Source organism: Purpureocillium lilacinum (assembly GCF_023168085.1).
Source record: "Purpureocillium lilacinum CBS 284.36 DNA, scaffold_5, whole genome shotgun sequence".
NCBI classification, from domain to species: domain Eukaryota; kingdom Fungi; phylum Ascomycota; class Sordariomycetes; order Hypocreales; family Ophiocordycipitaceae; genus Purpureocillium; species Purpureocillium lilacinum.
Window position 1 is genome coordinate 465,782 of NW_027072115.1, and position 22,238 is coordinate 488,019.

Genomic DNA, 22,238 nt, shown 5'->3' on the forward strand with positions numbered 1-22,238 from the left:
GAAGACGGCGTGGGCGGGCGACGGCGGTGGTGGGTCCAGGGACCGGCCGGGTAAACTGGCCTGCTAAATTGGAGCGCAGTGGCCCCTCCAGACGTCATGGAGGGCGGGATGCGAGTTGTCTGGGTTGAAGGGGGATGGACTGGAGTGGGAGGAGGAGGGCGGGGGAGGGGGGCAAAGAAAGTGTTGGTGACTGCGCTGCTTCTCTCCACCCCCCGAATAATAGTCCAGTGCAGGCAGGACCACCAGGGAAGGTCCATGACGGGCCGGGTGGCCGGGTAAGGGCTAACAGGGAGAAGCTACTCCGAGGATGGACAAGGTTGCTCTGCCTTTTGAGAAAGCATTGAAAAAGGGCCGGTTCTGCCGCGGGGTTGTTCTTGGGGCCTGGCCACGGTCGTCTCTCTCAACTCTCTCCCTCTCTCTCTCCTCAGCAGTTGGATTGTCAATCCCAGAGGAACAAGCCGGTTCACGAGAAACGTTGAAAGACAAGACAAGGGCTCGCCTGAAAAACAACCCCCGCCGAAACCTAGATCGCAACGTTGAGACAGCGCATCGTCACCATGGCTTCTCCTCAGTACACCACGTATGAAACTCTATCCCCCCGCGCGCGCGGCCCGGCCACGTTGCCATCACACCACCCGCTCCACACATCACGCGTTGAAGCTTCAGCATGAATGAACTCAATGGCAGGCAACAGCCCCTGAAGCGAGGACATAATAACTGACACGCTCGACTTCCCCGCAGGCGCACCTTTACGCTCAACACGGGGGCCAAGATGCCCGCCGTCGGGCTCGGCACGTGGCGCTCGGCGCCCAACGAGGTGCAGACGGCCGTCGAGGCGGCCCTGCGCGCGGGCTACCGGCACATCGACACGGCGGCGGCGTACGGCAACGAGGCCGAGGTGGGCGCCGGCATCAAGGCCTCGGGCGTGCCCCGCGCCGACATCTGGCTCACGACCAAGCTCGACAACCCGGAGCACAAGGACGCGGCGGGCGCGCTGGACCGCAGCCTCGCCCGCCTGGGCACCGACTACGTCGACCTCTACCTCATGCACTGGCCCAGCTCCACGGACCCCACGGACCTCAAGAAGCACCACCCGGACTGGGACTTCCGCGACACCTGGCGCGAGATGCAGAAGCTCGTCGAGACGGGCAAGGTTCGCAACATTGGCGTGTCCAACTTTGAGACGATTAACATGGAGAAGCTGCTGAGCGACCCCAACTGCAAGGTACGCCTCTCTCGCGCCACACACTCACAGTGAACCTCTGAACACGCCGGGTAGCCGCCAACGCGCCGTTTCGTTTCGTGTAAGTGACATGGAGTGTCTCGTTGCTGACAAGAGCCCAAAAACAGATCGTCCCCGCCGTCAACCAGGTCGAGCTGCACCCCGGCTACCCCTCGCCCAAGGTCGTCGCCTTCAACACCAGCAAGGGCATCCACAGCACGGGCTACTCGTGCCTGGGGTCGCAGGACTCGCCCTTCTACAAGGACGCGACGCTGCTCAAGATCGCCGAGGCCCGCGGCAAGACCCCGCAGCAGGTGCTGCTCGTCTGGGGCCTGACCAAGGGCTGGAGCGTCATCCCCAAGAGCGTCACGCCGTCGCGCGTCCAGGCCAACTTCCAGATCGACGGCCTCGAGCTGTCCGCCGAGGACATCAAGGCCATTGACGGCATCGCCGACAGCCTCGGCGAGTACAAGGTCTGCGACGACGAGTGGTTGCCCATCCGCGTCTTTGACAAGAAGCTCATGAACTGAGTGTGTTGCGTGGTGGCCGTGGAAGGGGGGAAGGGAGGAAGAGGAAGGCGTGGACGTGGCTGAACAAACGTGATGGGATATACCTAGATTTACATAGAAGCAAGGATCTGATTGACCATTGGATTGCTGGTCGACACCGGCCTCGTGACCCAGCCATTCCGAGTTGCGTGTAATATGTGCTTGTGTACATTGTATATGCATATATGTATGTATATGGCGTGTATCGTCGTTGTCGCGTGGACGGGGTATCATCATAACTTGGTCTTCCTCCCACTCCCATCCGAGTCCTTGTCGGGCATCTCCTCGGCCAGCACTGCCGCCGCCTCCCTGCGTATCGCGGCAGCCAGCCTCTCCGCATCATCATCATCCAGCTCCTCGCGTCTCCCCTTGCCAAACATGGTGAAGCTCTCGCTGAGGCGGCCGCTGGCGCGAATCTCGGGCCGGGGGATCAAGTGGTAGTGGACGTGGGGCACGACCTGGGAGGCGGCGGCGCCGTTGTTCTGCACGACGTTCCAGTCGTCGACGCCCGTGGCGCGGGCCAGCGCCGCCGACAGGACGCGCACGTAGGCGCCCAGCTCGCGGGCCTCGGCGGGGGTCGCGTCGGTGAGCTTGGGGCGGTGCGGGCGCGGGCACAGCAGCAGGTGGCCGGGCGAGAGGGGCATGATGTCGAGGAAGGCGACGAGCAGGGGCGTGGAGAGGACGACGAAGGAGGGCGGGGTCGTGAGCTCGGCGTTGAGGGAGGCGGGCGGGCGGCGCGGGTCGTAGGGCGCGTGCGCGGCGGCGATGGCGCAGAAGGGGCACTCGTCGACGGGCGGCGCCGCGGACGGGTCGAACATGGCGGGCGAGTGAGTGGAGGGACGGATGGGCGGCGTCAATGCGGCGGCGTGTTGATGGACATGTCAAGTCAATGGATGCGCGGGGGGTTGAAGCGGGTGAGGTTGTGGCGATGGACGTTGCGGGAGGAAGCTCGTCAGTGCGTGGTGGAGGGCGGAGGAGGATGGAGGAGGAGCAGACAAAGGGCGGGCGGCACCCCGGCCGAGCCGAGGTTGGGTGGTTAGTGGTTGTTGCACAGTGGGCGCCCGCCACCAGACCGGTCCGGCGCCGGACTGGGCCGACGACATGGAGCTCCGGCCCCGGCTTGGGTGCCGAGGATGCGACAATTGGGTGCGCCTTGTGCATGGTGGGCAGCACGACAATGATTTGTTTCGCATTTCCTGTATAGGATGTGCCTCGTCAGGTCCCAATGCCGAATGCCGTGTCCCGGTTCCCCTGCCAGGGTTGATCTCTGGTGTGGCACGACCCCCAGCCGGCTAACCCTAACCCTGGACAGCCTCACATGCGGCGCAGTAATCGTAAACGGTCGCAGACCTCGCAACTTGTACTTTGTCACAACTCACCACGCGCTCGTCGAGCACGGTGCTCTTCAACCCTGTGACTAGCTGCTGAAGAACGCATCTCTGCGTCAAGAGTCAATCGATTCGCTCCCCTCTGACTGCGGGACCTCCAACGTTGACCCTGGCCCGAGTCGGGCACATCGATATTCCCCTGCACCACGCCGGATGGAGCTCGACATTTGACCGCTGCAGCTTGCAAGTTGCAAGGCTGACGGCGAGGATGCCAACAACAACGACGAAATAAAGTACGCAGCTACGACGCTCCCCCCATCGGAGTCCCACCGAGCGCCTTGGCGGCGCAAGGCAAAGGCCAATATTCCCCAGCTTCGGCTCAGACCCTCGTGCTCGCTCAAGCCTCCATCACTGACGTAGCCCGCGTAGCACGTTGATGGCCGGGCGGGGCACCGCTGCACAGCACAGCACAGCACAGCACAGCACACCGCAGCACCGCAGCGCAGCCAAGCACTGCGCGGACGACGCTTCCCCGATTCAGTTCGTCCCGCCGGACACGAGCTCCGTAGGGCTGAGACAAGCATTTCCCCCCCTTGTCCCCTTGCCCGCGCCCCTCCTTCTCGCGACTCCATCCGTTCGTTCCAGAACCCGCCTCACACGCACAGAGGGTAGGGGGAAGGGAGACACACCGGGTTCCTGCCGCCGCCGCGTTGAACTCTGGGGTTACCCGTCCGTGGCGCCTCGTATTCAATCATGGAGCGCCTGCGCGGTAATTTGCACTGACGTATTGCCGGCCCGGTCTCGAGGCTCCTTTCGAAGCAGATATATTCGGAGAGGGATGCTCCATCGATCTAACTGAGAATGAAGTAGGTCCGTCTCGCACGGAGTTGACGATGCCTTCCATCGGCCCCCCTGCCTGGTGACTTGTGTTCGTCAATCCCAGGACTGATGGACCAGCTGCGGCACCAGCCAGCCCCAGCACCGCCCTCAGCCCTGCTGCTGCTGCTGCTGCTGCGCTGAACTGCGCTGCTGCGCTGCGCTGCGGGTTATTACCACGCGAGAAGCCCACCGGCAACCCTCCGCCGCCCAGTGCCGTTCCAGACTCGGACCATGCCCGAGCACATCACGGGCTCTCGCTGAGGGCCATGACGGCACATCTTTGCAGCGCCTCACCACCAGCATGGCCACGCGGACAATTGCCGTTGTCGGCTTACCAAGGTTAAGCAAGATAGACCCTCATTCATGTCTGGTCCCTGCGCCGCAGCCGCGATGCCGCCCGAGATGATGATGATGGGGGTCAAAGTGCCCATGACGGGACAGCCCGTCCGCCCCGATGCAGGCTGCTCCTGCTGCTGCCGCGCAGACAATTTCCCCCGCGAGTCGCGCCACGGTTGGCCGCCGCCCTCTTGCGTGCGCCCGCCCGCCCGCTCGGAAAAGAGTTGCCGTGGCGCAGCCTGCGCGGGCGCCCGGGCACCACGCTCGCAGAATAATTGGGCTCACAGCTCCTCTCTCTCTCTCTTGTTATATAACTAGAAGCTCTCTCTCTCTCTCTCTCTCTCTGTGCGTGCCTGCCCGGTCGGCAGCCCAACACCCATTCACATACTACACGCACCACCCAACGTTGGCTCGTTCGACCCCAAAGCTTCTTCCCCCCCGGAACTCTCACGACCTGCATGCATGCAGCTCGTTTTGACTCACGCACCGCTGCGGGGAAACGCCAATTCACGCATGTTCGAGACATCTGTGGCTTGAATTCAAGAAAAAAAGAAACGAGGAAAACGAAAAAGAAGCGAGCGGCCAACGGGGGCTCTGTCCAGCCACCAACTTACACGGCGCCTGAAACCTCCAGCTTCCAACTCCAACTCCAACCTCAACTCCCAAACGTCACTGCCTGACATCATCACCAACCCCAGCGCGCACACACGGCCTGGACCTGGGCCGGCAAGGATAGACGTACGCCACATCGCTGGCATAGACACAAAAAGCGCCCTTCGTAATGGCCACCGCTGCACCCAGCGAGGCCGCCGCCAACCTCACCAACGGCACTACGAACACCACCCCCCCTCCTCCTCCTCCGCCGCCGCCCTCCACCCTCCGCCCCCTGCGGCACGTCTACACCGCGCACGACACGCACGCCAACACCGCCATCTTCACCAAGATCCGCCCCGGCTCGCCCACCCCCCACGACGACGGCCGCCTCGCCATCGACGACGTCTACGCCGCCTCCACCCTCTCCGGCGCGCCCGGCCGCGTCCGCCCCGTCCACCACCACCACAGCCCTCCACACTATCACGACGATGAGTACGGCGGCGACAGCAGGCGGAGCACCGCGAGCGGGGTCCTCTCCGCCGGCGTGGCCAGCCCCGGCGGCGGCACCGTCTGCCGCGTCGTCGACATAGCCCCGGGGCACGAGTGCGCGACACAGCGCGGCGCCGCTGCCTCTAGCTCCAGCGAGGACGACAGCGGGGGCGGAGGGAGCAGGGTCGGGAACACAGGCGGCGGCGGCGGGGGGGCCATGAACATCGACTACGCCATCGTCGTGGAGGGCGAGGTCACGCTGCGGCTCGACTCGGGCGAGGAGACGGTCCTGGGGAGGGGCGACGTGGCGGTCCAGCGCGCGGGGAGGCACCTGTGGAGGAACGCAGGCGCGACGGAGTGGGCGCGCATGGTGCTCGTGCTGCAGGACTGCCGGGCGCCGTCGAGCGGCATAGACAGGGAGGGCATGCGGTTCCGGTAGCACGTATGGTATGGGCGGGCGGATGGGTGAGTGAGTGAGTGAGTGAGTGCAGGTAGTTGAGGCATAGCGGTTTGGATGGATTAAATGCATTGCTGGCGATTCAGTGAGTCGACCCTTCGTATTGCTCGGAGCGGCGGACAATGGGACGAGGTCGTTTTCAGTGCCGCGCTGCTCCTTCTTTCACGAGTTCCCCGCTTGCAACGGCGTTGTGGCATCAAGTCCTCTGTCGCCTGGAGCCACCGCTCCCAAATTTCCTTCAACTGTTTCCCAGTCTATCAGCACGATACCACGTCGAGTTCTACAGACACAGCCATCAGGTCATTGAGCCTGCATAACAAGCCACTTGTGTCATCTAGTGACACCTGGGGTATATCCGTCTCCCTGCTCTAGTGTCTCCCGGGCAGAGGCACGCACTGATTGATCCCTGGCGTCTCTCAGTTGAGAGCCGCGGACGACTCAGTCATCCCCGACATCCTCAGCCGACGCCCTTTAGTCTCTCGGCTTCATCAACTCGCCTGCGGTAATCCCATCAACCCAACCGACCATAGAATACATGCCGAATTAACCCTGGTGTTGACCTTATATCTAGCCACGAAACGAGCCCTATCCGCTAAGCCTGACCACTAACAGCAGATGCACAAGTCTGCAGTACTGGGATGTAATATGTAGTGCTGGGACATAATCTGTGGTACGGGGACATAATCTGCAGTGCTGGGCTGTAATCTGTGACACGGGGATGTGGGCACTGATTCTGGGATGATACTTGTAGTACGGGAATGTTGCCACTGTATGCTAGGATGATATGTGCAGTACGGGGATGTTGCCATTGATGCTGGGATGTTATCTGTAGTACTGGAATGTCGTTCAGAGTGCTGGGATATTGTCCGCAGTGCTGAAATGCTGTTTGTGATACTGGGTATGTGGGTGCGAAAAACAGCGCCGGTCTTATCAGCAAAAGTTGAATGTGTTGACCGGCACTGTTTGTGATACTGGGGGCTGGGATGTGATGTGTAGCACTGCAATGCTGTTATTGCGATGCACGCCGAAGGACGGGTCTCAGGCTGGCCGTTCCACAGATTGGGGATGTTGTATTGAACACCGGGGACTTTCATGTTGTACGAACTCCCCAGCGAAACTGGTACCAAGTTCAAATGGCTCCTCGTCGAAGAAGGGACCACCGACCACGGGCTCTAGCGAATCGTCAGGAAAGATGTAGGCTCCAATATCGTCCCAGTCGAAATAACCCGCATCTGTTGCTTCGTGGGCGGCTTCGTTTGCTGACTCGGCAGCCGCCTCTGGCTGTGGCTCGATGTTGCGTTGCAAAAGCTCATGGGGCTGTGAGGTTGCAGCCGGCATTGAAGCAGACACCAAGTCCTGCGGCGTAGGTCGCGCCGATTGGCCATGCACGACCTGGAACTGCTCTTCTGATGAGCTAGACGTATCTCGAGTCTGAGCTTGGCTCGTCCAAGGAAACTCGCTGCTGATGGAGTCGCCTATTGGGGGCGTCTCCTCGTCGACGGCCACCGTGGCAGCGGTAGCCACAAAACTCTCCCACGCGGTTTGGAAGCCACTTTCGACAAGCTGCCGGACCATCGGCAGCCGTTCAGACGTGGGAGTTCCCAGCATTGCTCTAAGGACCTCGTCTGTGAGCTGCTCGGCGAGCACGGTGCCAACACGGGGTGAACAGAACCGCCTGAAACTGTCAAAGTCTCGAGACTGCTCAAAGTCCATGTAAGGAGACTCCGGCCGAGGGGTGTTAATGAATAGAATGTCCCAGACTGCGTACCACTGCTGCGAGGCCGTCTGCAACCGCTTCGACTTTTTACTGAGTGCCTTGCGCTGGTCGTTGGAGACGCCGTCCAATGTCTCAAGCGGGCGAGGATGGCAGGATTCTGCGGACATGACGTGGGCGGTATGACTCTGCTTCTGCTCAAAGACCTCAAAGCACCTTTCGCAATAATAATTTGGCGTGTGCTTTCTCGCGAGGTGCTGCTTCACGTCTCTAATCCTTCCTAGCTTCATGGAGAAGCACATCTGGTGCGTTGAAGGGCTCTTCTTCCAGAATGGACACGCAAAAAGTTTACGCGTCAGATCATCAGATTTGGACCTTTTCACTGGTAAGGCGGAGCCCCGTCGCCGGGAGTCTTCGTCCTGATCCTCCGGTGATCTGTCTCTCTTGAGACTTAGAGACGAGCCGGTTGCCGATGAGGGCGGCTCCCCTGGCTGCGACGATCCTGCTGTGCACGGTTGATGGCTCGCCTCCGAGGATTGCGTACAGCTCTTGATCCAGACTTGCCACTCGTCCATCAACAAGTGAAGTACCCGAGTAAGGACCTCGCACGCCGTAGGTCCTAGTCCGAAGGGATCAAGTCGTTCTGAAAAGTCTGGTATAGACAGCATATCTGAGTCTATTGAGTCGGAAGAAATCGTCGTAACATCTGGAGATTCTTCCGCGAGTTCAGTCCTGTCGCCTCGAGCTGCGCCTCTCGTAGTGCATTGATCTGAGGGATGAACACGGTCAAATAGATTGTTGGCTATCGAATACTGGGTCAATTCGGATTCCGGACTTGCTGTCTCAAGTTTTGGTGCGATGCCCTCTTGGACGCCACCAACCAGATCTAATTCAACATCGCCGTCTGCTGAGCAAGACGATGGCGGTGGGTTCGAGTCGGCCCCATGGTACTTTTCGGCGGAGTACTTGCTTGGGCTGCTACCGAAAAGGGGATGCTCAGCCGCAGACTGGGGGACGAAGTAGTCTCCAAGACAGGAGTTAGCTGGGCCTATTCGTCGTCCGGCGATAGGATTACTTACCAAGATGATCGACAACGATGTGTCTGCACGGCGCCGACTCAAACAACGCGAGGTCGAGTCGTTCCAATTGCTCAGCCGATAAAGCAGGGTTCTTACTCGTGAATAGAGGATCTCCAGGCGAGCCAAGAGCCACAGTCCAGATGACGATGTCTTGGAGCAGTCGGTACAAGACCAGTGAGCCACGTGAGCCTTTGATGCAGACCCTTCCGCTGGCTTTCATGAGCTGTCCCGTGCCGGTAAGCTCCTTCATCATATTGATTGAAAGTTCCAGTCCGGGGCAAGAGGCAGGACGGCGAAGTATCGGAAAGCCTTTGATGGCGACAGGGTTTCGGAAGAGACCACGCCAGCTGCCCACACCCGTGCGGGTCATGTCGTGTTCATCTCGACCAAACTGAAAACCAATATTGAACGAAGCGTACTGTATCAGCCGCATTACGGTGTTCACCTCTGCATATCGAGCGTGGCGATCGACGGAAGCGACTGCAACCATCGGCTTGCAGTATCCAGCCCAGTGGTGTGTCTCCTGCTGCAGCGCTCGGGATAACCAAGCGGCGCTGAGCCAGGTGAACTGTTCACCGCATTCTGCGACTGAGTAGGCAGTGCCTCGTGCTCTGAGGAATAACTGCGAGCTTTTTACCCATGATGTCAACTCGGTCCCATCAAGCAGGACCTCTATATGTATGGGCTGTGTCAATATCAATTCTTCGCAGGTATCGACAAGTTTTGTGGGATGTCTACATACCTGTCGAGGGGTGTTGGTCTGGCGAAACCAGGGCTTTTTGTATCAGTCGGAGGAGGCGCTCCGAGCCAGACGCCCAGGTCTGCTTGAAATACGGCAACGAGTAGGTTGCCTGGAATGAATTCGAGCCTCCAATTATGCTAAAGTCACCGGCTAGTGAGGATTCGCCTCCGTCTTTGAGGCGGCTTAGAAAATTGCTCAGACACCAAACGAGCTCAAACTGAACGTCGTAGACTAGTGGGGCTCTGCGTCGGCTGACCTCGCCCCGGGGAAGCCTGTCCAGTATCTTGGATTTGATGCTGTCGTCGCCGGGTTCCCCTCCTGAGGTATTGACCGTTAAGAGCGTCTCGTTCCTTAGGCTGGACAACAGCCACTTATAGGCAGGGCTGTCGAGGATAAGATCCATGTATGCAGACAGCTCTGCAGCACCAGTGCCGTCAGCCACAAGTCGTCCAGAGCCGTCGGAAAGTTGGTCCTCTTCTGCCTCGGGGCGAGACATCCTCTCGTCTTCCATGACGGGAACATCGCCACAATCGGGCTCAACAATCGTTACATCCTCGTTTCTAGACCACAAGGCCATTTTCTCAGACAGTGACATGTCGGAAGAATTGTCCCGTTGAACGTCAGCCGGATCGTTCCCATGCCGGTACAACATCTCGATATGGTCAGCAATCTCGCTGAAAGCACACTTTTGTTAGCACAAAAAGTGCCTGATGGGTTCTATTTAGAGACTTGCCTGCAATGTTTGTGTATAAATCGCATGGCTTCAAGGTGCATTGGGGTATTGGACAAATGGCCCAGCTTGATAGCAAAGGCTTTGAGGAGTTTTGGCGCGCAGTGGCCAATGTCCTCCCACTGTCCGCCGTGCTCCTTCAACCGAAGGTTACTATAAATGCTAATAGCAAGTTCTTCGATATAGTGTCGGGCGGTGATGTTGTCATCTGCTGATGGGCCCGTGTACCATGTTCTCGTGTCGTCCTCAACGCTCGTCGCAACGCCGAGTGGATTCGCTCGGGTTTCGAGTGAGTGTTGCGCGTCTTTTGCTCCCAAGAGCCTGGCCATGGGCCCGGATGCATAGCCCGAGTCAGTGAATAGCGCTCCGCTGTGCCCTGGCTGATGTCTATCAAGAGACGTGACGGCCTCGGGAGAGCCTTCCTCTTGCGTTGGGTCCGGGCCCAAGGCGTCCAGCCAGTGATCGTCGTCTGGAAGTAGGCGCCGGGTCTCAAACTGGGGTTGCAGCTCCAAGCCCTTGTCGATCATCCTCCATGCTTTTGATCTCTCCGACTCCATCCTTCTGTGCTCCTTGTACTCTGGCGCTCCGTAGATAAAGTTTTGCACACCGGATTTGGAAGTATCTGTCGGAGGTCGTACAGGCAGTTTGCCTGAGATGCTAGCGAAGGCGGGCAAGGCTCGCAGCTTTGAACCCAGCACTTGGCCAAATTGCGCGATCAAGGGGTCCTCCTTGGTTTCCTGATTGCGGACTGCTGACCGCGTTCGCGGGTGATCGGACGAAGCCCTCGTCTCCCCTTTGCGGATCCTGTCGAGGCCCCATAGCTTGACTCGGTAGACACATCTGAGAACTTGTCAGCCATAATGCATGGATTGGCAATCGCCAGCTATCGAAACGCACTGTCGGTGGCTTTTCTCGAATCAGCATCACGCACTGCAAGAGTGGAGGGTCAATGAGACGGCTCACGTAGCATGAAAGCCGAAATCCTTGGCAAGCAGCCGGACAATCAGATCGATTGGCTTCTCCTCGGCAATGTAAAGCTCGGTAAACTTTGGCTTTATTGCGTCCCATTCGGCTGCAGTGATGCGGCTGCCAGGCGGTTTCTTGAAGAAGTCGGAGATCCTGGGGCGCGGGGCGATGATGGCGTCGGTCTTTTGCGGCGCCTCCTCGTCGGATGCGTCGGGTTCGTCATCGTGCTTTAGGTCGTGCTTTAGGCGTCGGATTCGGTATCGATCTCTTGTTCTCTGCGGGCCAGCCGCCGACCTGCCAGCGGCTCGCTTGCCAGCTGTAGAAGAGGGAGAGACCATGTTGGCTCCCGGCGGAGGCTCGATAACGAGAAGGTCTAGCCGCCCTCACCTTGGGCCTGTGTGCGTCTAAGGGGGGTTTCTTTCGAAGCCGTCGACTAAGGGCGGAGAAGGCGTCGACGGTGAGGCAATGACGCCTCCTGGCAGGCAATTGCTGTCATGTACGCGCATGCCCTTCATGAGACGACGTTCCGCGGTAGCGGCGCAAGGGTGGAACCGAGTCGCGAGCTCGCCAAACGGACAATTGATCCCTCTCGGCCGGTGGGAAGGATTCGAGTCTGCCGTTGGGCGGCGCCAACGAACTGGATGACAAAGTTGTGTCAGAGGTTGAGTTGGGATGCTCTGGGATGCTCCTTCCCTGGTGGGGGAATGCCGTTCCTGCCTCCATGTCGCTCCGCCCCCAAAGTGAGGCGAGGAGGCGAGCGGCTGAGCGAACGCATGCATCAAGAGCACCTCGTGCTTTTCACAACCATTGGCTGACTGGCGCCGGGATTGCGTAGGCCGTGAGTGTGAGAGGCAAAAGCACAATGGGGTCAAACCGCTGGTGCTTTGGGCCGCAGCAGCGCTCATGGCCAGAGCGGTTCGCGCTCACGCGACGAACGGAAGAAAACACATGTGGTAGCTTGAGGTCGGCGCTTCTCGTGATGTCCCAAGGTCGGCTCTAAGTCAACTTGTCAGCTTGTAGGTTCTCGTCGAGATGGAGGATAAATACTGCAAAGCCGCCGAGGGTGCGCCCTTTGCATGCCGACAGACATCAACTCACTCACTTGATGCTCGCCTGAGCAAACATAATTATTAGTTGAGCGGCATCATGATTTAGAAATGTCTACTTGCTCTACCCCGTCGGCGACCCTAAGCGCCGGCAGTCGGTAAGTGGATGGACCATGGCGAGCTGAGGCCGGGAGGCGCTGACTTGAGATGCGCTAGTGCTGGAGGCGAGCCACGGCTTACAGCGTCGCTGGACCGATACACGGAGAGCCCCCCTGCGGTGACCGAGAGGCTGGCGTTCCCGCAGACAAACGACGAGATTGAAGAAATCCCGCAACTCAGGTTTGACGAGGCCATGGAATTTATCGGGCGTTGGCAAGATGCTTGGGACTCGATGTCGGAGGATGTGGCGGGCGAGCAGCAAACGCCGGGCAGAGGGGGGACAAATCGGGTGTAAGACGGATACCCGGATGATGGATCCAGCACCGCCGCGGTGATACAAGCAAAGGCCTCGATGGCTCAAAGTGGTCGGAGTCTATCATGTATATTATGTACTTGCACCCATATGCAACGGTACCGACTAAATACATGCTTGGATAGGCTAGAGTCGGGCGCGGCAGTGCAAACATCATCCTGCCTCATGGCCCGCGGGTCCGATTCAACAATGCGCACGATCCGACGTGCAAGAGCGACGAGATTGACGACATTATGGGTAGAGAGTGGAGGGCATCCAAGGTTGAATCAAGCGTCCATCGTATGTGCTAGGGCAGGGTGCACAGCGAGGTTCGGCGTGAATCCCGAGGCGCCTCCGCAGTGCCCCGAGGAACCGAACCTCCCTGGAAATACCTCCAATCCCTCCTGGAGAGCGCAAGTCAGACCACCGCCCGCCAAAGCCAAGAGAGCGCGAGCATCTCCGTGGACTCAGCCGGCTTATCAGGCTCGTGCCACGGATGACAAACAGGCGCTCGCGACTCGCTGGACGCGCTGGACGGGGGCCTGACGCTGGAGGGGCCAGGCCGCCAATAGCGGCGACAGCGGCCCCTGGCGCGGACCCTGCCCAGGCCCTTTTCCAGTGCCCATCGGCGCCCATCCAATGGGCGACTTGATAGGCGGACGGGCGTGACTAATGTGGCACGGCAATTAGTCACCCAATCACCCCGCAGCATTTTCCATCCCGTTTTCACAGGCCGCAGCCGAACTCGGATGGCAAAAGTTACAAGTAGTAGCGCCCGCTATTCCACACGCCACCACTACCACCAATCCTCATTACTGCGCTTTGCCGTTGCCATCCATCCCGTCTTTTTCCATCTCAGGAGGCTTCGTCCAAGGGAACAGTCCAGTTCCTGCCCCAAGACACCACCGCAGCCGCACGCCGCTGGCGAACACACACGACGCAGCCATGTCCCCCGTCATCATCGACACGTCCGACGACCTCGACCTGCGCCCCGCCACCATGACGAAATCCTCCGCCGCCGCCGCCCGCACCCTGCTGTTGGCCCCGCCGTCCGTCGCCGCCCACGAGGACCGCCTGCGCGACGCCCTCGCCGGCCTCGACCGCGCCCGCACCGACATCCAGATGCTCGACCGCCTCGCCGCCCGGCTCGTCACCCTGCCGCCCGCCGCCTACGACCAGGTCCTCGTCCTCGCCGACCCCGAGTCCGTGCCGCTGCAGCAGCTCGGCCGCGACGTCTACGCCCTGCTCGTGCCCGCCATGCGGACCGGTGCCGCATTGCGCTTCCAGAGCGGCCGCCCCGGCGCGCGCGACGCCAAGGAGGCTATCCTCGCGGGCCTGGTCGAGCGGGACGCCGGCGCTGCGTTTGACAAGGTCGACGAGGAGGAGACGGTCGTTCCCCTGCGGCTGGGCAAGAAGAAGACGAACGGCGTTGCGCCGCCGCAGAAGAATGGCGCCGCTGTCGATGAGAATGCCGTCAAGTTTGACCTGAGCGCCCTCAATGACCTCGACGACGACGACGAGATTATCGATGAAAACGACCTGCTCACAGAGGAAGACCTCAAGCGCCGGCCGGTGCAGCGTTAGTCAACCCCTCCAGCCCTTCTTCCCCTTCCACTTGCGCCAAGAGCGCTTGATGAGCATCTCGCTGACTCTCTGCCAACAGCCGAGAACTGCAACCCCCAGAAACGCCGCCGCCCCTGCAAGGACTGCACGTGCGGCCTCGCCGCCAAGTTCGAGGCCGAGGACAAGCAGCGCCGCGCCGAGGCCGACGCCGGGCTCGGCGCCCTCAAGCTCGACGCAAACGACCTCAACGAGCTCGACTTCACCGTCGAGGGCAAGACGGGCTCCTGCAACAACTGCTCCCTCGGCGACGCCTTCCGCTGCAGCACCTGCCCTTACATCGGTCTGCCTGCCTTCAAGCCCGGCGAGGAGGTTCGCCTGCTCAACGACGTGGCCCAGCTGTAAAGGCTCCCTCGTCGGTGATTTATACGTTGCATGCCATCGGATTCATGAAAGGGTGGCGGGTTCAAACTTGGGTCATGGCATTATGTCCTTTTTTTCTTACGTTTCTCATGGATGGCGTTCAAGGCGCCGAGCGGGTTATTGCGGATGGATACACCATGTCTGCTGGGAACTCATGGGTCGGTTTGACTGATTGAATGATTTGCTATAAACGAGGCTGCCGGCCGGGATAAAGCAGCGGCCTATAGACTATGCGGAGCACACCCTCATCGACGAGGGCACGAAGAATGGAATTTTCATACTACCTACCATGTGAAACTAGCTTGTGACATCAAAACGCAGAAGGTAAAATGTTCTGCCTACCCCGCCGTATCCATATCGCTCGGTGTTTTTCTTCAAGAGTCGTCATGTTGACGTGTCCGTGCTACGTACGACAAGTGTCGTCGAACCCAGGCTGCAGGATAAGAGGGCCATGACAGTCAAGTGCTGACCCGACTTGAAGTAGATCTGTTGCGCGGCTGGAGCCTGCTCGCGATGACGACGGCTTTCTGTCTATCTATTGCCTATTGCGTACATACACGCGTACCGCTGAGGAAGTTATCTCGATCAGCAGTGACGGGGTGCTGACAGGCAGACGACTACGACGACACATGCGATACGTGCGAGTATTAGATAGTACCTAGTGAACGACAGCGCGCGGCAAAGTATTGGGGTCTAGATCTCGGGAGCGAGCGCGCCACTGAACTGCTTGGGCCCGTCGGGCCTGGCCTGTGGTCGCGGTCTTCAGCCGCACCCCGGATTTGGGCGCGCGAGGCGTTGAGCTGAGGCCCGCGTGGGCGAGTGGCATGGTGAGTCCAGCCTCAGCGGTGGGAGTTAAATAAAAAGAGCAGGCAGCTGTCGTGCCGCAGCCGCGGCCGCGGTCGTGCTATGCGTGGCTGCAGACAAAGCTGCTCTGGCTACAACGCGTTTCCTACAAAGAGACAAACGCTGCGGTGAGTGAGCAGGACGGCCGTCTACGATGATATCTACGGTTACGATGGCGGGGCTGTGCGACAGCGGATGCGGCACGGTCCGTGACAGGAATGGAAAGCGGCTCGCGGATGGGATGGCGACGAAGCGAGGCAAGACAGCTGGTGGCAAGGAAGATGATGAGGTCCGACGACGGGCCGTGGTGGAAACGGTGCGCGAGGTGTCGGCCCCGACGGCGATGCAGCGCGTCCTCGACACGAGCGAGCTCCTCGAGCTGATCCTCCTGCACGTCGACATGCAAACGCTGCTCACCTCCGCGCAGCGCGCAAGCCGCACCTGGCACGCCCTAATCACGACGTCACCGCCCCTCCAGCGACGGCTCTTCTTCCTGCCCGAGCGGCGCCGGCCGCCGCCGGACCGAAACACCTCCAATCCGGACGACCCCACCGCCCCCGTCACGGAGCCGGACCTACGGCGGGCGCGCGAGGAGCACCGCGTCGACAACCCGCTGCTCGTGGCGCACTTCGGGCCCTTCTTCGGAGACGCCGTCGACCCGCTGCAGCTGGTCCCCGCGGCGGGGGAGGTGACGCTCGAGGAGGCGCTGTGGGAGCTCGACGAGGAGATTGCGGTGCCGAGCGCGCGGACCGTCTTCCGCGGGCTGCCGCTGCACAGGCTGCACGTGGAGACGGGGTGCGGCGACAGCGCGTACCGGCGCGAGGGCGCGTCGTGGAAGAGGATGCTCACGTCGCAGCCGGCTGTCACGCGGGTCGGGTTCCTGCGCCATCCGGGCACGCGCAATGACCCGGAGATGCAGGTGTTTGAGCCGCAGGGGCCGCCGCCGACGGCGCACCGGCAGGAGGCGAGCGACAGATCTTCCTCGCCGTCGTCCTCTTCCTCCTCATCGTCGTCTGCCGAGTCCAGCCGAGTGTCCGACGCCTCCTCGTCCCCGTCATCCCCGCCGTCATCCGCCTGCACCCCAGAGCCCGAGCCGGAGCACGACCACGGCCTGCGCATGGGCCACCTCTACCACGAAGTCCTCACGCGCGTGCGCTGGGCCGACATCGCCAAGTTTCAAGTTCTCGCACACGCGCAGGCCCTGCCGCGCGACGAGTTTGTGCGGCGGGCGACGCTGCCGCGGCCGTGGAGCGCCGTCTGGGGCGACGAGGACGCGTCCGGGCCCGGGTCCGCAGCCGGGTCGACGGCCGCGGGGGACGGCGCCGGCAAGGCCGTCGGGCGGGCCGCGCTGCGCGAGATGCACGACGCCGGGGCGGAGGTCGTCGTGCTGTCGTACCGTAGCGCGTCGAGCTGCTTCATGGATACGTGGGACCTGGGGATCAAGTTTTGGGGCGAGTGCGCGGCAGGCAAGTGAGCGGCTGGTGGGTGGTGGTGGGTGGCCGCTATTGTGCGAGTTTGTGGGAAGTTCAGGCCGTAGGCCATGTGCTCATATGTGCTTTCATCAGCGAAGGCGTTGGAAATTGGAATCTCTTTCGCATCTAGTTGTGTTTGGTGAGGTGATGTCGAGGCGGGATGGGAACAGCATTGACTCCAGTTGGCGTGTAAGTGTGAGTGCGAAGTACAAAACACACTGTGCCGGCGTCTTGCGCCCCTCACCGCCCAATTCTGCCGGACATTTTTCAAACTTGTCCCCCACCGCCACCACTTTTGCTTCCTCCACCACTGGCTTGACTCCCTCCCTCCGTCCAACCTCGTCCATCGCGCCCTCACGTCGCATCGCCATCTCCCTCCTCCGTCTCGCCTGCCACACCCCTGCGCACGACCTACCTTACCCAGCGCCAAACCTCACCAAACCAAAATCCTTCCTTCGGGAGATCACAGAGCAAGCAGTCCGAAACAGCGACGAAGATGCCTCGCGAGGAGTACCAGGTCCCCACGGGCGCGGGCGCCGCCTCCGGCGCTCGCGGCGCGACGCACGACACGCACGCCTCGGCTGCGGGCGGCGGCCGCTCGGCCATGACGTACCTGTGCGGCGACTGCGGCGGCAGCGTGACGCTCAGCAAGGATGCGCTGGTGGCGTGCCCGCACTGCGCGGGCAGGGTGCTGTACAAGGAGCGCACGAAGCGGTGAGTTTTTCTCTCCCTTTACCTTTCCCCCTGGCTCTTCTGTTACTCTGCTCGCACGTCTCTGGCCGCGCTGGTTCGTGGACGCCGAGAAGGGGGGAAGAGTCTGAGCGTATTCGCGTGGAAGTGGTTCGCTGACAAATGGGTGTGCAGAATGGTTCAGTTCGAGGCGCGATAGACTGAGAGGAGATGAGCACAATACGAGACGGGAAACAAGCAGAGTCAACACGGGCATGGGTCGAGGACTGGACCATGATGACAGACGGGGGTGACGGTGTTTGGAGTTTGACAGGGCATTCACGGGAGTCATTCACAGCTGAAAAGCAGCAGCATTTACATATCAAAACGCCTTTTCGGCATCATCATTATTTTTTGTCTGTCCGTAGACTTCTGAAACCGGCATCTAAATCGACAAGAACCCATTCCTGTTGTCCTAAAACCCCAAACTCCGATCCATGAGCCAAGTTCTAGGCGGCTTCACTGCCGCTGCTTGTGCAGGTACTTCGCGAAGCTCGCGTCCGCGACGATGGAGTCCTCGTTGTCGCCCATGGCCGCATTGTACCGCTCCTGCAGCCCCTCCTTCTTGATCTCCTCGTCCGAGTCGTCCGAGTCGTTGTCGCTGGCCACGTCCACGTCGTCCGAGTCGTCCGCCGCCTGCTGCTGTGACTGGGACTGCTGCTGCTTGTCCACGGACATGCCCTCCATCATCTTGCCGAGCTCCTTGTCACGCGACGCCTGGCGCTGGTTCTCGCGCTCCGCTCTCCGCCGCTGCAGCTCCGGGTAGTAGTCCTGCATAAACTCCTGGCGCTTCCCCTCGACGGCCTCAAAGAACTCGTCGATTCCCGTGCCCATAAAGGAGCTCACGCCGACCATGCTCAGGTGCGAGTAAAACTCCTCGAGCATGAGGCTCATCGAGTTGAGCAGGCTGCCCATGTACCCGCTGCCGCCGTGGCCGCCGCCCTCGACGCCGCCCAGGGCGTCCGACTCTTCATCGCGCTGCAGGGCGGCCTGGAAGGCCTCGAAGTCCGTCATCCACTCCTTGGCGAACGAAGCATCTTTGACGTCGGTCTTGTTAAAGACGAGGATCATGGGCAGCTTCGTCTTGTAGAGGATGGAGCACGCGTAGAGCATGTTTGACATAAAGGTCGACGTGGAGGCGGTGCGCGGCGTGTCGATGACGTAGGCGATGACGGTGGGGAAGCTCGAGGCCAGGGACTCGAGCAGGATGGTGCCCGAGGCGGACCAGACAAAGGCCTCGATCTGGCCGGGCGTGTCGACGAGGATCTTCTCGATGGGCTTGCGGTCGGGCTTCTGCGGGTCGGGCTGGGCGCGCTTCTCGAGCAGGTTCACGATCTGGTCGACTTTTGTGGCGAAGAGGTTGAGCGACGTCAGGATGCCGCCGTTGGGCCCCAGGTTGTACTGCTTCATGACCTCCTCGTAGTTGACCGAGTCGCGGATGTCGATGTTGGACTCGAAGGGCACGGACAGCACCGCCGGGTCGAGGTTGATGACGTACGGGGGCGTCTGCTTCTCGTGGAGGTGCGCGTTGATGCGCTGCATGAATGTCGTCTTGCCGGAGCCTGTATGCACGCGAAGATCAGGGTGAGCGGCGGGCTTCTCTCGTGGGATGCGACGCAGAGGGAGCCTGACCTGCCATGCCGACGCAGACAATGGCCACCGGGGGCGGCGAGCCCGAGGCATCGCCTGTTGACGACGAGGACGCCATGAGGGATGTGTCTCTGACGGCCGCGCGCTTGTGTTTGTGAGATGGCTGTGGGAGCGCGCCGTCTCTGTTCGTGTGTGGTGGTGATGCAAAGGGAAGTGGAAGCTCTGGCGGGCGCTCTCCAAAAATTTGGCGGCACCCGACGTCAACTGCCCCGCAGCTGCGGCCGCCGCCCCTCCCGCGACGATGACGGATGCAGCGCAGCTTAACTTTGCCCCCAACCTGAGCTACCCGGCACTTGAGCTGCTTCCCGACGTCCACCATCGCGACACACTTCGCCCGGCCCCCTCGTCCACGATTAGGTAGAATCACTCTTCCCGGATAGTCAAGAAGAGTAGGCACATGTACTGATCCTCCAGAGCTCGGTATTGCCATTGCGCCTCCGCTGTGGAGTACCTCACACGAAGCCTCTCATCTCTCCCTAATGACACACTTGTAGCTTCCTAAGCCCTGAACAACCCATTCGTCGCGTTCAGTGACCAGCCTCGCATGCCCTCGCCCTCATCCACCGCCGAGCCGATCTCGGCATTAGCCATCCGTGCCGCTGCTACGGAACGTTGCGCACAGCGCCGCGTAGTGGTGCGTCAGGTCCAGCACGTTCTGCGGCAGGCTCGTCGCCTGGATGATGCTCCGCACCTTGACCGCGCCCTCATCCTCGATCAGTGTCCGGATCGTGTGCAGCAGCTCCGGGCTGAACTCGCTATACCACCGGTATTGCCACGTCACCAGCCGGATGACCGACGCCACCGTCTCTCGCGTGCTCTTCGTCTTCTCGAAGACGCGCAGCACGCCCGCCAGGGCCTTGGGGCTGAAGCGCAGCGACAGGCACGCCCGGTACGCCTCGACAGCCTCGTCCAGATGCTGCAGCCGCTCTGCCAGCGCTCCCAGAATCTCCCATTCCTCTGCCGACTTCTTGTACTGCATCTGCTGTGCGCGGTACTGCGCCATCTGCGTTCGCCAGATCGTGTACACCCGCAAATCTTCGTACAGCACCATGAACAGGCTGTCCAACCATCTCTCGCACAGGCGCTTCGTGTTGAGCTTGGATAGGTGCTCATCGTTCGAGGTGTTCTGCCGTTCGTTAGTATTTACGCTCTCCTCGGCAATTGGGTATGGGCGTACGTTATCGCTGTCCGCTTTGACCTCCTGCGGACCAACAGTATTCGAGGGCTTCTCGAGTCCGTTGCTGTGACCATTGGGCGCCAGCGTCTCCTCGTTGTCCTCGGTCTCGTCGGCTTCCTCGTCTCCGTTCTTCTCGTCCTTCTCCGAGTCCTCAGCCTCTGTTCCCTCCTTCTCGTCCGTCGCAGCCGTCTCACCGCCGTTGGCGGTGGGATCCGGTGTACCGCGCAGGCCATCCAAGCTCGGGCTTCGTTTTGAAGGCGCGCCGGTCGCCTCCTGCTTCTCGGTCCGGTACTCGTCTTCCATGACAAAGACGTTGCTTCGAATTTTGAGAAGCTGGTCCCAGCCAATCTTGGCCGTCATTTCCGTCAGGATCTTGTATGCCTCCTTGAACGTTCCGCGGTACGCCGCCGCGCGCAGCCCGAGAAGGCTGCCGTCGACTTGCTCCGAGAACCGAGACTCTGGCTCGCTGTCGATCTCGTCCAGTCTCGTCTCCGGCAGGATGGGAAGATGCACCTCTTTCGGCTCGGGCATGACGGGAGTATCCTTGTCCTGGTATGTAAACATGGGGCAGGAGTTGAGAGTCGTAAGAGCATTCTCCCAGTCCTCCATCGCGACATAGACCTGAGCCAATCGGGCCCACGTTCCGAACTCGCTCGGCGCGGCAATGGTGCTGCGGTCGGCGCAGCCCAGGGCCATCCGAAGCCGCTCCTCCTTGACCTCTGGCGTCTCTGCCTTTTGAGCCTTTTTAATGAGGAATTCTGCTTGCGCGTCGAGCATGACATAGTCCATTGGCGTCTCCTGCAGCGAGTGGTAGAGCGTCTTGACCCCTGAAACTTCTTCATTACCCATAAACAGGACCTTGGCCAGCAGGGACGATACTTCGACGCTCTGCGTTCGAAGCTTCTCGAACAGGTTGATTCCAGACGCGTATCGACCGGTCGTTTGGAGGTATTTGAGGAGGCCCGTGGTCAGGTGGTTCGAGACGTTTGTTGGGACCTGGACCACGGAATCTGATCCCAGCTGCCAACCTGAAGAGAGTTAGTTCGAGCAGCTCGATGGCGTCGACGTGCATACCTCGGAAGAAGAGCTGCTCAGCAGCGTGGAGGAAGCGGTGTTCGGTCTCGGTGTTGGTCACGGGGTTGAAGCGGCGGACGCCAACGATGCGCCGAATCGTATCGCCGCTGCCGTCGTCGGCGTAAGAGTATGCCCTGAGGACGCTGCACAGATACGTCTCCAGCCAGAGCTCGTCCGATGCCTTTCGCTTCTCGCCTCGCTCGTCAACGCAGTAGCTCTCGACGGTGCCAGGGATAGACACGTGCACGCGCATGTCCAGGCGTGAGAAAGCATTGTAGCAGCTGAGCGTCATCCGTCAGCAAGTGGTGCACAACAAATTGAGCCACAAAACGTACCAATACACGCCTTCAACAATCTTGGAGGTGGCATTCGGGCCGTTATCCTTGTAGGTCAGGGTATTGATGTACGCGGCGAGACTCGCGGACGAGGAGGCGTCGACGCCGGTCACATGGTGATAGATGCCAGTCTTGACGAGTTAGAGCTTGCACCCTCAGCCGCATCTGCTCAAGGGGGTCATGTAGTACCTGCTTGCCAGAATTGCGCACGCCTTGCTTGACCAGGTGGACGAGATCCGGCGGGCCGAGCTCCCGCAGCGCAACAAGCGACTCCGTTCTGGCATCGATCGACTCGTGGAGGACCTCTTCGGTCAGGCTGAGAGGGGATTAGCAATGCGCAGGTTGGGCCGCTTCGCGATAGGTGTTCTCACTCGGGCACTGCTGGCGCGACCAT

At 60.7% G+C, this 22,238-nt stretch overlaps 9 protein-coding genes across 9 annotated transcripts; 5 read left to right on the forward strand and 4 right to left on the reverse strand.

The window, feature by feature from the left end:
• Nucleotides 1–557: 557 nt before the first annotated feature.
• Nucleotides 558–1,752, forward strand: PLICBS_006739 (uncharacterized protein; the record flags this gene model as incomplete). Its single annotated transcript, XM_018328206.2, has 3 exons — nucleotides 558–580; nucleotides 742–1,225; nucleotides 1,351–1,752. 3 exons carry the CDS (start codon nucleotides 558–560, stop codon nucleotides 1,750–1,752), a joined length of 909 nt encoding a protein of 302 aa, XP_018173235.2.
• Nucleotides 1,753–2,003: 251 nt separating this feature from the next.
• On the reverse strand, nucleotides 2,004–2,588 carry PLICBS_006740 (uncharacterized protein; the record flags this gene model as incomplete). Its single annotated transcript, XM_018328207.2, has 1 exon — nucleotides 2,004–2,588. One exon carries the CDS (start codon nucleotides 2,586–2,588, stop codon nucleotides 2,004–2,006), a length of 585 nt encoding a protein of 194 aa, XP_018173236.2.
• Nucleotides 2,589–5,094: 2,506 nt separating this feature from the next.
• On the forward strand, nucleotides 5,095–5,835 carry PLICBS_006741 (uncharacterized protein; the record flags this gene model as incomplete). The annotated part of the gene is made up of 1 exon (XM_018328208.2): nucleotides 5,095–5,835. One exon carries the CDS (start codon nucleotides 5,095–5,097, stop codon nucleotides 5,833–5,835), a length of 741 nt encoding a protein of 246 aa, XP_018173237.2.
• Nucleotides 5,836–6,891: 1,056 nt separating this feature from the next.
• Nucleotides 6,892–11,422, reverse strand: PLICBS_006742 (uncharacterized protein; the record flags this gene model as incomplete). The annotated part of the gene is made up of 6 exons (XM_065601036.1): nucleotides 6,892–6,896; nucleotides 6,978–8,591; nucleotides 8,647–9,126; nucleotides 9,389–10,062; nucleotides 10,176–10,958; nucleotides 11,082–11,422. The coding sequence occupies 6 exons, from the start codon at nucleotides 11,420–11,422 to the stop codon at nucleotides 6,892–6,894; spliced, it is 3,897 nt and encodes a 1,298-aa protein (XP_065457108.1).
• A 2,104-nt stretch (nucleotides 11,423–13,526) lies between these two features.
• On the forward strand, nucleotides 13,527–14,546 carry PLICBS_006743 (electron carrier; the record flags this gene model as incomplete). Its single annotated transcript, XM_018328211.2, has 2 exons — nucleotides 13,527–14,160; nucleotides 14,245–14,546. The coding sequence occupies 2 exons, from the start codon at nucleotides 13,527–13,529 to the stop codon at nucleotides 14,544–14,546; spliced, it is 936 nt and encodes a 311-aa protein (XP_018173240.2).
• A 1,102-nt stretch (nucleotides 14,547–15,648) lies between these two features.
• Nucleotides 15,649–16,881, forward strand: PLICBS_006744 (uncharacterized protein; the record flags this gene model as incomplete). Its single annotated transcript, XM_018328212.2, has 1 exon — nucleotides 15,649–16,881. The coding sequence occupies one exon, from the start codon at nucleotides 15,649–15,651 to the stop codon at nucleotides 16,879–16,881; it is 1,233 nt and encodes a 410-aa protein (XP_018173241.2).
• Nucleotides 16,882–17,375: 494 nt separating this feature from the next.
• Nucleotides 17,376–17,768, forward strand: PLICBS_006745 (DNA-directed RNA polymerase core subunit rpc10; the record flags this gene model as incomplete). Its single annotated transcript, XM_065601037.1, has 2 exons — nucleotides 17,376–17,593; nucleotides 17,744–17,768. The coding sequence occupies 2 exons, from the start codon at nucleotides 17,376–17,378 to the stop codon at nucleotides 17,766–17,768; spliced, it is 243 nt and encodes an 80-aa protein (XP_065457109.1).
• A 299-nt stretch (nucleotides 17,769–18,067) lies between these two features.
• Nucleotides 18,068–19,316, reverse strand: PLICBS_006746 (uncharacterized protein; the record flags this gene model as incomplete). The annotated part of the gene is made up of 2 exons (XM_018328213.1): nucleotides 18,068–19,170; nucleotides 19,241–19,316. 2 exons carry the CDS (start codon nucleotides 19,314–19,316, stop codon nucleotides 18,068–18,070), a joined length of 1,179 nt encoding a protein of 392 aa, XP_018173242.1.
• Nucleotides 19,317–19,841: 525 nt separating this feature from the next.
• Nucleotides 19,842–22,238, reverse strand: PLICBS_006747 (uncharacterized protein; the record flags this gene model as incomplete). The annotated part of the gene is made up of 5 exons (XM_065601038.1): nucleotides 19,842–21,463; nucleotides 21,510–21,790; nucleotides 21,845–21,975; nucleotides 22,034–22,160; nucleotides 22,216–22,238. 5 exons carry the CDS (start codon nucleotides 22,236–22,238, stop codon nucleotides 19,842–19,844), a joined length of 2,184 nt encoding a protein of 727 aa, XP_065457110.1.